Consider the following 15,066-nt stretch of genomic DNA (forward strand, 5'->3'; position numbering starts at 1 on the left):
CTCCTACTCAGAACCAGGAACAATGCACATGAAAACCTTTAGAGTAATGAGCAGGGAAGACAACAGGATACTGGCACGTGCTGCTGTTTGCTCCCGCCCTCGACTCCCGAACTGCACCGCTGCATCTGCCAGTTGCAGTTTCAACTGTTTGCAACTGGCTGTAAAGTAGAGGCAGCGGAGGCTCCTTGATCCTGATCAGGTGTTCACATGCCAACAGGAAACGTTGAGGGTATAACGGGGGGGATCATGGGGGGAGTAAATTATGACGGCCAACTTAGGAGCTCAGAACAGGCCTGTAAGCAAACAGCGATCCTCACACGATACGGGGGTCTCTCTTCACTGCTGCTAAACAAACTGCAAATTGTCTCCCTTTTCGTGTGCAGAAACAAAATTTCAAGTGACAACTCCTTCGAAACACAATAAGGTATGGCAGCGTGTTTCTTCAATTCACTTCCATCGAAGAAACATGTTTCCCTTAAAATGAACAATTTATTGATAATCGGTCACATTAAGTGCCCAAACGCACTTGCAGGTATGTGAACAGCTTCGCATGGGCTCTATGGACTTTCCTTTCCCATGACATCAAAGTGTACATTGCTCAATTTTCCATTTAAAACAGAAGTCATCACAGGTGCAGATGGGATACACAACTTAAAAGTTGCCTCATTAGTGAGGACTCACAAACATCTCTGCAGAGGCTTTCAGCTCTGCACTCATCTCCACGAGTCCAACGCTGAAGTGGGTTTGACGTTCACACATAACATTTTTCTGACGTATTCATTTTTTTCAATACATTTTAAACCAAACTCAGCAAATAATAATTCAGGGTGGATTACTATTGCATGACAAACATACAATGGCAAAACAAAATACGGTAAGTAGGCCTTGGGAACATGTTGGCAGGCATGAGTAAAATATTGTCAAATGTATACCTCTAAACTTTAAAACATGAATTGTTAAAAGTATTTTTAAAACTTTAAAACTTACACAGACCTACTTACTGAACAAATAGCAGGTTTTTGTTACTTTGTACCAACATTTCACTGATACTGAATATTATTATTCTTGGAAGTCCTACTGGTTTCAGAGCAATAAATGAAACAACACAAAACTCTCTAAGCTTTTTTATCCATTACTACTGTAGTTTTTCATAGATCACATTACACAACCATTTCTAAGGTAGGGATGCATAACATAAAATATGAAGTAAAAATATGAAAAACATGTTAGCATTTACTTTACTATGCTATGCGCATTGTGTTATGGGCTGCTCCTTGGGCAAAAATCTCACATCTGTTAGTATTTAGCATTCCACATAGAGTTGACATTACAGTTTAGTTTTACCAGTGGACATGCACTGTCTATCGTTGTCTATCTTGCAATTTGGTGTTTCTATATTGCGAAACACATTAACATTAAGATACTCTCAAATCCAAACCATGAACCTGAACATAATTTCCAAACAGAATTCACAACATAAACAAGCTTTATCTAGAGACTCTTTAACTAATGATCTTGAAAATGTTTTCCAACTTTAAGAGCACGGACAGCCAGGCCAGTGTGAGTCCGGTCCATCAAAACTAAAACACATTGCGTAACTTTTCTTCAGTACACCACTCGTTCACCAAACTGAATAAGCTTTCATGTTGTCATCAGGATGAAGGCAAAATAACCGAAAATATCTGGTGAATCAAGTGTGGTGTGCTGGAGAAGAGTTGCGCGACGTGTGTTGACCTTTCAAATGTTCCTACTCCTGATTAGCTTTGTGACTGCAGTACCAAATCATTCACTACACCCTTACTGAAAACCTTCAATTACAAAATGGCATGCTCATCTTTGTCTCCATCCATCAAAAAGTGTTTATAGTTTCAGATTCTCATGTCAATGCTAGAATAGGTGGTAGACACAATAACACCTATACAATCTAAGGCAATACAGTATAATAGCCAGGACACAAACATGACCTTTGTTAAGCTTGTAATTTGTTAGCTTTTGTTAACACTGTCAGGGAGGTGTGGCTTGTGAGGCCACTGTTTCCACGGTTTCATTGTAATGGAGGTGTTATTGTATCTACTCAATGCATTTCTAAATACTCTAGTGCTTTTTCTTGTAGTACTTTTCTTTATGACTTCTCTTCTTAAATAAAACTCAAAATGTATTCAACGGATGCTCCTCATACTTTACATTTACTGTTTTACTGTATTCTGACTGAATTACTGCAGGTTTCTGATTGTGAGCAATTCATACACCCTTTAAAAAATAATTTCAAAAACACACATCCTTTTAGTTATGTAGGAGGGTCTGTCCTTTTAGTGGATTACATGGCAACATACAAACACTCAAGAACCATACTAGTGTACCCCATGATGCAGAACACACAGCATGCAATAGTTAGTGACATACAGCAGATTTTCTTTTTTTTTTTTACACCACTTGAACTTAGTGTTCTGATTTTTTTTTTTTTTTTTAAGATGCTCCACGAACCACAATCATGACCAGATAGTCCTCTTCACTTTTAGCCAGAGCTTTGGCAGAGGAATCCAGGAACTGCTGGGAGAAATCACAGGGAGGGAAAGCATGAAGAACTCCTGTGTTGTCTTTATCTCGGCTCCCTCCCACAGGCAGGCTGATGACTCCAGCTGCTTGTTTTTGGTTGAGGTAGGACACCAGGTTGCGAAGCGGCCGCTGAGTTGAGGCTGCAGGGTCAGATGAAGATGAATCCTCTGTGGTCCCAGGAACTGCCAGCAGGATGGCATAGCCACCGGGACCCGCCACCTTGATGCGCCGGGACACCTCATCAAGCTTGGGCTGGTCCAGACGGAGACGCTGGGTGATCTTTAGCTCGCTCACCTGCCTCCCTGTTGTGCCCTCAACAAGCAGGTCGCTGGCTACGCTGTGATCGCCCTCCAGCAGGTGCATGTTGGCTGGGAAGTTGCTGTTCTTAAGCAGCAGCATACCATGCCAGGCCAGACTGAGTTTGGTGCCATCTGGTTTGGACGGCTGGCCTCCCTTGAAACTGCTCTCAGAACGTTCTCTCTTGGCTGGCCCCTTCCCACCATCGCCTGCTTTGCGCTTACGCTCTCCAACTGCTGAAAGTCCGCTGCTAGAAGGTCCCTTGTCAGAGAGACTCTGGCTTTTGAGTCTTCGTTCAGCCCCACTTTTTTCCAGGCTGCTGTGACGTTCTTGTGCAGGGGAGGGCCTCTCACCTCGCAGAGGGCGCTCTGAGTCACTGAAGCGGCCTCCGTCTCTGCTGCTACCTCCAGGACTGCCATCTGGAGAAGCACGTCTACGCCTTAATGTCCTCTCAGTGCTGTCAGGGGAGTGGTCTATATGTCGTCCGTCCTCCATTACACGCCGCTTGCGTGCAGGTTCTCGTCCCTGCAGCTCTCGTTCCAGAGACCATGGCTCTTGTGCCCGCCGCTCACGTTCCAAGTGCTCCAGAGGCTCAAAGGGTGAGGCACGTACCCGATCACGAATAGCTGGGTTGGGCCACTCAGTTCCAGGAAAGAGCTCTCTCTCCCTGAAGTGAAGCGACGGTGGAGTCCGTTCCCTGACCCTCAGAGGTTCAGGTGTGGCACGGTGGACAAATGTCTCAGCCACCATGTCAAACGGTGGTATTGGGAGAGGCTGCAGGAATTGCTGCTGGTAACGATGCTCATTGTCAGCAAAGTCCACTCTAAGTCTTCTCTCTGGTCCTCCCAGTGGGAAGCCCCTCATGTGTGTGCATGCTGCTTGTGCAGCATCCAAACTTTCATACTGAATGTAGGCCCAAGTATCCCCTTTTCTGTAGTCAATGCTCCTTATAGTGCCAAAGCGATCAAACTCTCTTGCCAGGGCAGCCACAGGAACCCAGGGTCCAAGTCCACCCACCCAGAGGCGTGTGCTGGGAGTTGCTTTCCCATAGCCTATCTTTATGGCGTTGTGGCCAACTATTTTGCCAGACATACTAAGCTTTGCGCGGTGAGCCATGTCAAGATTCTCAAATTTCAGAAATCCATATGTGCTGGTCTGTCCCCGTGTGGGTCTTTTAATGTCCACTTCTGTTATGACCCCAAACCTGTCAAAAGCTCTCCTCAGGTCTGCTTCTGTCACAGTTATGTCCAGATTGCCTAAAAACAACGTCCTATTGGCTCTTTGGTCATCTTCTGGAGATATAAAATCCTCCTCACGAAAAGCTGCTCGTTCAGCAATGAAAGCTGGGCGTGCCCTGGCTTCAAACAGGGCAAACTCCCTGTCCCGCTCCAGTTCTCTGGGCAAAGGGGGCGGCGGGGGAGGGGGGAGCCGACCTAAGGCCAGCTGCTGCAGCCGGTAGTCTCTGTATCCAAGCCCAGTGGGCGAGAGGGGTCTCTGCAAATGTCTATGGCTTTGAGCTGCACCATACAAGTCTCTCTCCACGGGGGAGCGGCTTCTCCTCCTGTTAATGTACACTGCCTCAATTTTCAGCGGGCGGTCGTACAGCACTAACCGTCCCCTGGCGTGCTTAGCAGCTCTGGCGTCCTCCGGCTTCCTAAAATTCACAAACGCTATCCGCTCGTCGTTGCTACGGCTTATCTTTACGCTCACATCTCCGAATTTTTTAAATTCATGAAAGAGTCCATCCTCTATGTCTTCGTCGCTCAGCTGGGTGCCGAGGTCGCTTATTTTGAGGGTTTTGTACTCACTCTCGGTGCTGGGCGGCTGCACCCGCTGCTCCCCCCGTGAAGTGGTCCTCGGTGAGGCTAAATCCAGCGTCAGGCTCAGGTTGTGGTTTTTACCGAGTGAGCTAGCGGCAGCAGACTGACAACTGTGATTATTTCCAGTCCGACTATGACCGTCGAAATCTCTTTTTTCACCGAGCAGACTCCTTCTCGTCGAGCCGCCGTCGCCTTTGGTCGAGTTATTTCCATTATTACTCCCACTGGAAACAGAGAGAGCCCCCATTTTCTTGCTGGTCGGATGGCATCCTCCCCTGTCTCGTATATCGTCCAAGGCCCGAGAGCGTTTTTTAATCGGCGACCGCTCTTTACCTTTCATCTCAGTCCACACGGAGCAGACCCTCGGGACGCCTGGGCTTTTTTATTGTTGTTTCTGCAAATTAGTGCAGGAAATTATTGAAATGAAAAACGGATTTATTCACTGACCCTGCGGCAAAACAACAACAGTCGCCATTTTGTAAAGATTACTGTGAAGGCCCGCCTCCTCGACCTGATTGGTTGAAAAAGTGGGTGTAAAACTTTAAAGTACATGTCAATCATCCACTAAGACATTTAAATGTACATTTTTATTATGTATTCACTTTTCACGTTTTGTAACGAAGTGAAAGCGATGGACATAAAAACTGAAGCAGTAGGCCTAGGCCTAGTGAGATTCAACACAAAACAACTACAAGTAGCCTACATTCTGTGGCCTTTTATCAGTCAAAACCATATGACTCTAGTCTCACAATAGGCTACATTATAATCACAAAAGGTAGTATTTAGCCTATTTAGAGATTTACAATTTATCGCAGAGCTATGTGAATGTGTCCTCTTGTCTCTTTGTCCACTCCGTAGGCTAGATGTGGCCCACCCTTTCACGTCCACCCCCAGTCAAATTACATATGGACAGCTCACAGTAAACCCATCACATAGCATAATGAAATGTTCAAATTGTGTGACAATAAAATTGAATCAATAATTTCACAGGACAGGAGATAAAACTAAATGGAACATTATTCGACCTAATAGGCCTACCACAAGGTGGCAGTATTTGAACGGAGGCTCGAAAGGTACAGTAGCATTAATCCTGAAAAATGACCTTGGATAGGCTCATGGCCCTTCTCTGTGGGTATGTGGACAAAGCAAGCTGCTGTAGTTGTATTGCATATTCCCATAAGTATAATGTTGCCAAGCTCCAGTCATAATTGTAGAACTTTTGTAAAGATGATAAATGTAATAAACAGCCTTTTAAGTTAATAAGTAATTAATGAGGCCAGTATTGTTGGTTAATTGGATATATTTAAGGCCTTTTATTAGGTTACCTCTGAACACTTTTGATACTTGATACTTTGATACAAGATAGTTTACTTTTTGGAGGCATAAATTGAAAGCAAAATTAAAACACAACTGTTATTTGGCTTTTCCTTGTCCTTGGAGTTATGTACCTCCCATTTTTGAGTCTGGCATTGTTTGAATCATTCTAATACAAAATAACACTTAGCTGAGTTCACTATTTCTATCAACCATTTTTTGCACTTCTGGATTTGTGTAAAAACATTTTGTGCACACTTAACAATTAAATGCAAATAGTCAACTTTTTTTCCTGATGAACTGCTAGATGAAGTTGTTATGATTAATGTCTGGAAGCAGCCAAATACTTTATGACAGACTGTATTAAACTTGCCTCACTCCACTGTTTGACTGTGTCACTGACATTGTTTAGCTTAAGTGGGACATGTTAATGCTGTTTATACTTCAAATACAAGGATCTGTTGTGTCACAATAGCTGCACTTCAAGGCCAAAATAAATCTTGTTGAGATCAAAGCTCAAAACAGTGGCCAGAAGGCAGCTGTAGGGATTTTAATGAGCATTAAATCATATTTTTTGTCCATTAATGAGGCCAAGGGTATAGTAATTTCCAGACTCAGTGACAGTTTTCACCCAATGACCCTTACACAGAGTGATGCTTAGTTAATAACTGCCCCCAGGATTGTGCACTCTTAACTCAACATTTTTCATTTCATTTCTGACAAATAAGGCAGCCTGATATATTGAGCGAAACAGATCAAAGCTTTTGCCACACCACTGTGACTTTATTGACAACTGAATCAAAACTTGTGACCGCCTATGTAAAATGAGGCAGTTAGTTGTGGTCCTGTTTTTTAAGTGGAATAACCCACATTATTTTTGGCTATTCTATTACAACTGTCCTGTTCAAGAGTTAACATAAAATTCACTAAGAAACTGAGTTCCTCTTTTGTTAATGGACAGATAGATTTGACTGCTCCCTATCTAAATATCAAAATTGAGCACTGATCCACCATCTGCTATTTCTTCAGCTTTCCTAAAGATGGCCATCTCCTCAATCCCTTATCCCAACTGACAGGTCTCCTTATCTTCTCCACTTAATCTGGGATTTAATCAGGGGGACTATGTAACTGCAGTAAGGGCTGCCGTCTCCCAGGGCCTGGCTGGAATTTGAAGCTGTGGGTGTGGAAAGTGTTTCTGATGGGTTTGTGCATTCTTCTATTGGAACCACATGTTAGTGGCTCACACAAAACCCCGGCACAGACTGTAGGAATGGCAACTGATCCGCCTCCATTGCTGTCATGTTGAAGCAAGCAAAGGGAAAAGGAGAGCCAGTATATTCACCCGTAAGGCATGTACATTTCTGGGGAGTAAGATGAGCTTGGAATGGCTTTGTCCACCAGTGGAACTTTCTTTTTTCACAATTGAAGTTGCATTCTCAATCTTTCACAGATTGAAATGTTGGAACATCTGACATGAATATGTATGTATGTGTTTAGTAATTTACACCAGATGGGATGGCACCATGCAAGTCAGTGTTTCCTTGACAATAAAGTACATTGTTTGTGGTAAAGTACAACAAGGAACAATTACTAGGAATGCATTCAGAATACATAAACCAAGTATGCCACATAAAGATATTCATGTAATCTTTAAAAAGACAACACATGAATATATAAGTAATTATAAATAAAAGCAGATCAGTATTACCAAACAAAACACGATCTGGGCCATTGTAATGCCAATTTCTTCTATTAAACTGTAAGTCATTACTCAGTTGGTCGGCTTTACCACTGATGCCAGATGTGAATGAAAAATTCCTCAATGTGAAGCCATCCTTCTGTGGAAGGCTCTACTTTATCATCAATAGTAGAGTGTGGTCGCTCAGTTAGCTTTTCATTAATGAACCTGCCACTCGCTCCTGATACATGAGGTGCCACCTGAAGGCCTCTTGAAGTGAGGCCAAGTATGCTGCATACATACGGTCTCCCTGTGCACTTCCTGAATACAAAGAAGCTCACTTCCCGCACAGCAGACATTTTTGTGTTTATGGAAACCAACGCCTGTGAAGCATTTTTGCTTCACAACCACATTCCCAGTTAAATATGTGACACATACTGGTTAGCTCTCTTGGCTATTGTTTTTTAAAAGAGTAATGAGATTGGTTTTTTTTTTTCGTTTCCCAAAAAAATTGTTCCCTGCTGAAAAAAACAGAAGATTTAGATGGAGGCCTTTATTACTGGTCACACTATAAAGCACAACAGACAAAAGAAAACAATGATTAATATGATAATTACAATTTTTACATGCTTAAATAATTTTTCCTCTTTGGTCTCAGCATTGTGATATCAAACTAAAACTTGAAACAATTAAGTTACTATGAATGCACTGGGACTCGTGCTAGAGGCTCAAGTTGCCCTCAACGTTCATGAAATTTATATTCCAAGATCTTCTGAATTGTGAAAAGTCTCCAAGTTGGCTTATATAAATGTTAAGAGGGATTTTTTTAGTCATATGCTGAGGTGGGTGTGTACATCAGGGACTGTGTATGAGTCAGGAATGTAATATGCTTTGGCTCAGTCAGTGCATAATGGGGAGCTGGCACTGTTGTGGTCATGTAGGCCAGGAGAGGATGCTGCCTGGCTCTTTGGCTTTCATCCGCAGCGCCACAAGGCCCGTCGGCTTGTAGTCGGTCTCGGGCCCCTCAATGGAAGGGGGCCCGAGGCCTCCTGGGAAGCTGTGGAGTGAATAGAGGCCGTTGATTCCCGGATGATGAGGCGGGTGGTGGTGATGGGGATGGCTAGGAGATGCGGGCATGCCCATGAAGCCCTGTAGATTGCTGTGGGGGTGAGGGTATGGACTCATGCAGGACGAGGGAATGGAGTCCGCTCCTAGGACACAGCCAGCTCCTGAACCACCGCCTCCTCCTGAAGCTGCCCCGGGCCACAGGTTGCCCTGCATCTGGACGGAGAGAGATTTAGAATAGGACACATTTAGAATTTGATGGAATAAAAATGGAAACACTTCATACTTTGCTATGAACACCAAATCAAGATACAATATAGGTCCGATTGAGCTTGAAAAAGAAAGCAAATTCTCACAGCAGGATCAATTATTTGTATTGCTTCCACTAGAGCATGTATGTCATATGAGAACTACGGTGGTACCTGGTATGTATCATGGCGAGGGAGAAGAGAGATATCATATGTAGCAGCAAAGTGGTTGCGGACTTCCTGGATCTTCCCATAGCGTTCCCGTTTCCTCCACTTGGCTCTACGATTCTGGAACCAAACCTTTATAATACAAAAATAATAATACAACAGGAACATTTCAGAAGACAACAGGTCTCTTCACAGTCATACACTCTCTTCTGTTTATAGTTATAAAACAAAAAGGTGTAAACATATAAAGGTGGTTGCCCTGTTTGCCCTAACACACACCTGAACCCGAGCCTCGGTGAGCTCGGTCCTCAGGGCCAGTTGCTCCCGGGCATACACGTCAGGGTAGTGTGTCTTCTGAAACACTTTCTCCAGCTCCTCCAGCTGAAAAGTGCTGAAAGTGGTGCGATTGCGCCGCTTCTTGTTCTTGCCCGATAAGTCAATGGAGTCGGCGATAGAGTCCCCTTGCAAACCACCGCCTGGCTCTTTCAGCTTGCCACAACAGTCTGTGACGATGCCAGGATAGCCCATGGTCTTTGGAACTCCTTTCTCTCTGACTGGAGGACAAAAAGAAAAAAGGTAGACCATTTTATACATTTCAAAATAAATATAAATTAATATGCAAATTCTTATATTGTCAATTCATTAGAATAAATATTCTATTTGGTGTATTTATACTGCTGTTAGGTTGTTGTTATTGTTGTTTTTTTTAAAGATTATTTTTTGGGCATTTTAGGCCTTTATTTTGAAGAAAGCTGAAGAAATGAAAGGGGAGATAGAGGGGTAATGACATGCAGCAAAGGGCTGCAGGTCGGAATCGAAGCCCGGCCCGCTGCATCGAGGAGGGAACCTATATATATATGGGCGCTCGCTCTACCAATGTTAGGTTGTTTTTAAGGTACCATTTTTGGTTATTGTTAGGGTGTGATTTTTAGGGTGTTGATTTTTACTTAAGATTTTGCAATCATCAAGTTCTGATTAAGATTTTAGCATTGTTTAAGTCTGTCAAATACTTGGGTCATCTGTTTTACATCATCTAGAACCCATTGTTGCTGCTTCCCATCTTGGCCAGGACACTCGTAAAAATTACATTTTAATGAAAAATGTATTTCTATGTCATTGAAGCTGTCGTGGTTAAATAGAAGTTAAATACAATTTTTTTTAAATACGGTTTTTGTAGGGTTGCAGAAAAATTGGGTAGTACCCTGAGAAACTCATTAACAAATCAGCAGCCATTTACAGGGTAACACAGATAAACATTGATACCTATAGCTAACTTACCCCCACTAATATGAGAATGAGACACGCATAACTTTTGTACAGAAAAGGCCAGTGCTGGGATCAAATCAATCAAATCTCTTTGCATGTGAGGCACCAGTGCAAACAACTGAATGATCAACCACAACCATTTCCACTGCCAGAGAAAAAGTTTTATTTTAAGACCAACACTGTATAAATCTACATTATGTTACAAAATCAAATTAAAACAGGGTCAAACATCAATCACTTTGTCTGAAAATCCATTAATCTCTTTCTTGTTTTTTATGCTTCTCAATTTGAATTCCAAACTCAATCCACCATAAGAGGCAGAACTGTGACGCAGAGAAAAACACACAACGCTAATTCAGTCAAACAGTGATTTGATTTGATTAACTCAGACAACCCATAGTGAACTCTTTAAACTGGTTTGAATCAAATCCACAAGGCAATAAGCAAAAAACAAGATTTGATTTGTCACATTTGGAAGTATAGAAAAATAAATGTTTAGGTTCACATTCCGAACAGACATATCAATTTATTCTATAGGAAATGTATTGCAATGTCCATGTCAAAATATTCACATTAGGGTAAGAAATCTAGGATACAGCACTGGATTATCTGACAAATGTATATCTGATAAAGCACATGATTGTCTGAATACATTCTACCCATTACATTCAGCAGTGAGGGGAAATCTGAAAGCATTATTTCCCTTCCAGTTAACAGGCCATGGAAAGGGCTGTTCCTTCCTGCAGTGTTTGGATTTTGTTGTCCATGTTCATTATGTTTAACCCTGAGCTCCAAAACAAAATCCCTCTTCGTCTATCTGCAGGCCCTCACTCACTGGGGGCAGCGGAGACATTACTTTGCAATTTTCCAATTCAATATGCAGCCCGACGGAGAGCACTTTTCAATGCAACATTAATTTCCTCATGTCCAATAGACCTCACACCGCAGTTCATGCTGAAAATGTTCCCCGTTAAGATTTCAAACTGGGGCCGCAGGACATTGTATAGCTTTTAGCATGTCAAACACCCACATCCGCTCTGCCTCCAGTGTGACAGGAGATCTGATGCAGCGAAAAGGCAAATAGAGGATAAATTGAAAATGTATAGGTAGGAATATCATGCTGTGAGTATTGGGATCAATTCTAATACACTGAAATAGTCGAGACAGAAATTTAAACAGCTTCTTTTCCAGGCATCTTGCTCTATACATTCAGCTTTTCAATTTGTGCAAATTGGTACTTCAGTCTTTAAAAGTTTCATTCTGTTTCTTAAATGGATATATTCACTATATAATATTCACTGGTTTTAAATTATGCTGCTATAGTTATTATAGCAGATCATCAAAATTAAGAAAATTAAAAATGAAGCAATCTCAGTTCAAGAAAGGATTTAAATAGTGTATTTTAGGTGTATTTGTGTGTGTATCATATTTTTATATCAGAAAGTATGAATGAGGTAAGAAGTGTATTGTGCCTGTGGATACATTTATATATGCAGATGTGCCATTCAGATAGAGAGAGAAAACAGATTTCCGACTGGAAAAACGTTGTACATGTAAACCAGAGTTTAGCAATATAGCATTATGAAACATCTTAATAAAAGATATTCAAGCAAAAAACTAAATAGTGAGAAACTTTTCGGCCCTATTGTTGGAAAAATGTAAGTTTTCATTATAAAAATCAATTAATTTATTGTGAAACAATTTGGGAAAAAATAAACTTACCCTTTAATACAGTTTTGCGGATTCTGTATTACAATTGCAAGACAACAATATTGCAAACTAAATTAAAACCTCAAAGTGTGAAGCTGGTTGAAGGGTTTTGAATGTGTTGGCCTGTCCCACCATCAATAAACTTTCCTCCCACTGTAGACAAAACAGGAAGCCATCTCTGCCTTTGAGGTGAACAGACCCAAACTCAAAAACACACAAATGAATAGTAGTATGTGTGTGTGTGTGTGTGTGTGTGTGTGTGTGTGTGTGTGTGTGTGTGTGTGTGTGTGTGTGTGTGTGTGTGTGTGTGTGTGTGTGTGCATTTGGCGTGTGTGTGACAGAAGAATGGGGATACCATACATGCCTTCTCTTATTTAAACCCAATTTATAAAAAAAGTAATAAAAGTCCACTTTCAAACAGGACAGCTGATATCGTTATCATAACTAATTGTGAAAAAAGCATTTTGGCTGTCTTTGGCTGTAACATGAATCAAGCAGTTGTATATTATTCTGGACACAGATATCACAAAGACCTTATCTGCGCTCATATCCTCTGTTGTTTTGCAGAATCATCAACACCAATAAATAAGTGAAAGACCACGTTGTTTCTTCAGGCTCCGGTTCAACCGTTGTTACTTTTCTTCCCAAGATGGACATTTACAGGCTAATAAGTCTGACAGCCTTTGAGCACATGCCTGCATGCACAATTCTAAGTCAATTCTGATGTTTTACATTACAAAAATGTGCACATAAATAGAATAAGAAGCAGTTTGAAAAGAGAATGCAAGGACTAAAATACAGAAATATTAAAATGAATGTTGGTCTGAAAAAGCTGATGGCTGACTAGTAGCTTGACACACCCAATTTTCTGCCAGCCAGGCTGACCTTTAACCTCTCTCACTTTACATCAAGGACGGTCAATAGAAAGAAAATGTGTTGACATTTTTATCACAACCATGCATTCATTTGCATAGCCAGTAAAAATCAATCAACACTTTTGTATCATTTTGAGTTGCAATGACACATTTGCAAAGCCTGCAAGCTGCAAAAAAACTGATCCACTGTGACATTTAATGTCTTACTAAATTTAACAAGGTATTGCAAAGAATAAAGATTATTCTTATATTTTATTAGTCCATTCATCCATTTATTTTTTACACCTGCCTACCTTGTACATTATATCATTTTTAAAATGCTAATATGCTAAGAAATTTTGGCAAGAAATACTCCAAATAATGTTATGGCTCTTTAGTATATCACGTATCAAAATCCAGTGTAGGCCAATTGTCAAGCAATTGTGCTTTTTTTCATACAAAGCAAACTAACTAACTAACAAGCGAAGATGATCGTTATTATGAGTAGGCTAGTTGTAAAGATATTGCTGTTGCTTTTACTTTTAATTGTCGGCCAGTTAGTTGCTCTTTTTTTAAAATATATTTTCTTTTTCTAACACATACATTCTCTTTAACTCACCTTCCGAGTTGTTCTCATAAAACGCCGGCTTTCCGCTTATCGCTGTCCCCTTTTGATCCTGGTTTATACTCTCCAAGAACTTGCTGTGTTTGGACGGGGAGCCGGACGGGTTCGCCGAGGCAGGGCCGTGCGTAAAGTCCACCGCAGCATCACCAAACCTCCCCATGGCGGCGGCGTACAGATCACCACGCAGGCTGAGGCGGTGAGGAGGAGGAGGAGGAGGAGGAGGAAGATGCGAGGGTTTCTGTAGTTCATCGCAGGAGAGAAAGGAGCCGGAGCCGCTGTGCTCCAGTCTCGGTGAGTTTTCTGGCGTCCTCCTGCTGGTCTGCGAAGAGAAAGGCAAACAACTCTCCGTCTCCATCTTACTGGTCCAGCAGGCAGGATAGACAACAGCGACTGGGCGCTGATAGTGTGGGCGCCGGAGTGAGACAGTTTTTTTTTTCCTCTTCTGTGTTCATGTCAAGTGGGTGGGATTTAACAGATCAGAAACAAAGACCCGTGAAACCCGGATTGGAGTATGTGTGTGTGTGTGTGTGTGTGTGTGTGTGTGTGTGTGTGTGTGTGTGTGTGTGTGTGTGTGTGTGTGTGTGTGTGTGTATTACAGCATCCAGCAGTCTGATATAATCCGCCAAAAATTCAATCACGTGTGGTTTCTGTCCCTCCAATTAACCATTTAATTCCTATTTCATATATTGTTATGGGCCTAATCACCAAATCAAGCAGGACAGGAGAAGCAGACGGCAGACACACACTCTAGTTTATGAACGAAAAAATAGACCAAATAAAAACTGAAGGCCATTATGTCTGTTAATTGTTTATTTATATATTGTATGTAGGCTAGATATGCCTACTTCATTTACTTTTCACAGTCGGGCGTAAACAGTGGGCCTAAATGTTTTCCTGTCATATATAGGCCTACTCTCTTCCTTTTCGTTTTCTAAATAATTCTGCACGCACAATTAAGTGTTCAACCTATTTACTATCGGTCATATCTTTATTTTCCATAAGATTTCGATGCATTATTCTACTGCCAATGAACATGTTTATTTCCGCTAAACCAGAAAAGGGAAGACACCGATAGCCTACCTGTTACCAAATTACCATATTCACTGTTGTGACACAAATTTCTGACCATTAAAAAAAAAAGAAATATTAATAAATATTAAATATTATTATGTAAATAATAAGAAAAAGACTTATGCAAGATGTGGAAATCAGTTCCAAAGACTGCAAGATCAAACTAATTTGGATAATAAATTACACAAATCCATACGCAAAAATCATCATTAGCCTAGCCTTAGGCCTAATTATTATTATAAACAAAATATGTAAAATATATTGATCATTCCTTTAACTGTCCACTCACTAATACTGACCGATTATTTTCGCTCTCTTTGTTTTTGAACAGATAAAGACCGTCAAAATGCGTCGGCACTGATCAAACGAAGTAACGATATAGGCTTTAACCATA

General features: G+C 41.4%; 2 protein-coding genes across 2 annotated transcripts; both read right to left on the reverse strand.

The window, feature by feature from the left end:
• Window positions 1–469: 469 nt before the first annotated feature.
• rbm15 (RNA binding motif protein 15) lies at window positions 470–5,166 on the reverse strand. Its single transcript, XM_028583210.1, has one exon. It carries the CDS (start codon window positions 5,011–5,013, stop codon window positions 2,467–2,469), a length of 2,547 nt encoding a protein of 848 aa, XP_028439011.1. The 5' UTR covers window positions 5,014–5,166; the 3' UTR covers window positions 470–2,466.
• A 3,069-nt stretch (window positions 5,167–8,235) lies between these two features.
• alx3 (ALX homeobox 3) lies at window positions 8,236–13,783 on the reverse strand. Its single transcript, XM_028584017.1, has 4 exons — window positions 13,596–13,783; window positions 9,426–9,700; window positions 9,153–9,278; window positions 8,236–8,946 (listed from the first exon to the last, which is right to left on the reverse strand). The coding sequence occupies exons 1-4, from the start codon at window positions 13,759–13,761 to the stop codon at window positions 8,599–8,601; spliced, it is 915 nt and encodes a 304-aa protein (XP_028439818.1). The 5' UTR covers window positions 13,762–13,783; the 3' UTR covers window positions 8,236–8,598.
• Between the last annotated feature and the right edge of the window lie 1,283 nt (window positions 13,784–15,066).

The sequence above is a fragment of the Perca flavescens genome, chromosome 7, assembly GCF_004354835.1.
Source record: "Perca flavescens isolate YP-PL-M2 chromosome 7, PFLA_1.0, whole genome shotgun sequence".
Classification (NCBI taxonomy): domain Eukaryota; kingdom Metazoa; phylum Chordata; class Actinopteri; order Perciformes; family Percidae; genus Perca; species Perca flavescens.

What these genes read in the sequence shown, in the direction of transcription:
- rbm15 (XM_028583210.1), bottom strand. Translation starts at nt 5,013, where the DNA reads ATGAAAGGTAAAGAGCGGTCGCCGATTAAAAAACGCTCTCGGGCCTTG.
- alx3 (XM_028584017.1), bottom strand. Translation starts at nt 13,761, where the DNA reads ATGGGGAGGTTTGGTGATGCTGCGGTGGACTTTACGCACGGCCCTGCC. An exon ending in TTATGAGAACAACTCGGAAG is followed by an intron (nt 9,701 to 13,595) that starts GTGAGTTAAAGA and finishes TTTGTCCTCCAG; the next exon opens with TCAGAGAGAAAGGAGTTCCA. An exon ending in TCACCGAGGCTCGGGTTCAG is followed by an intron (nt 9,279 to 9,425) that starts GTGTGTGTTAGG and finishes TGTATTATAAAG; the next exon opens with GTTTGGTTCCAGAATCGTAG.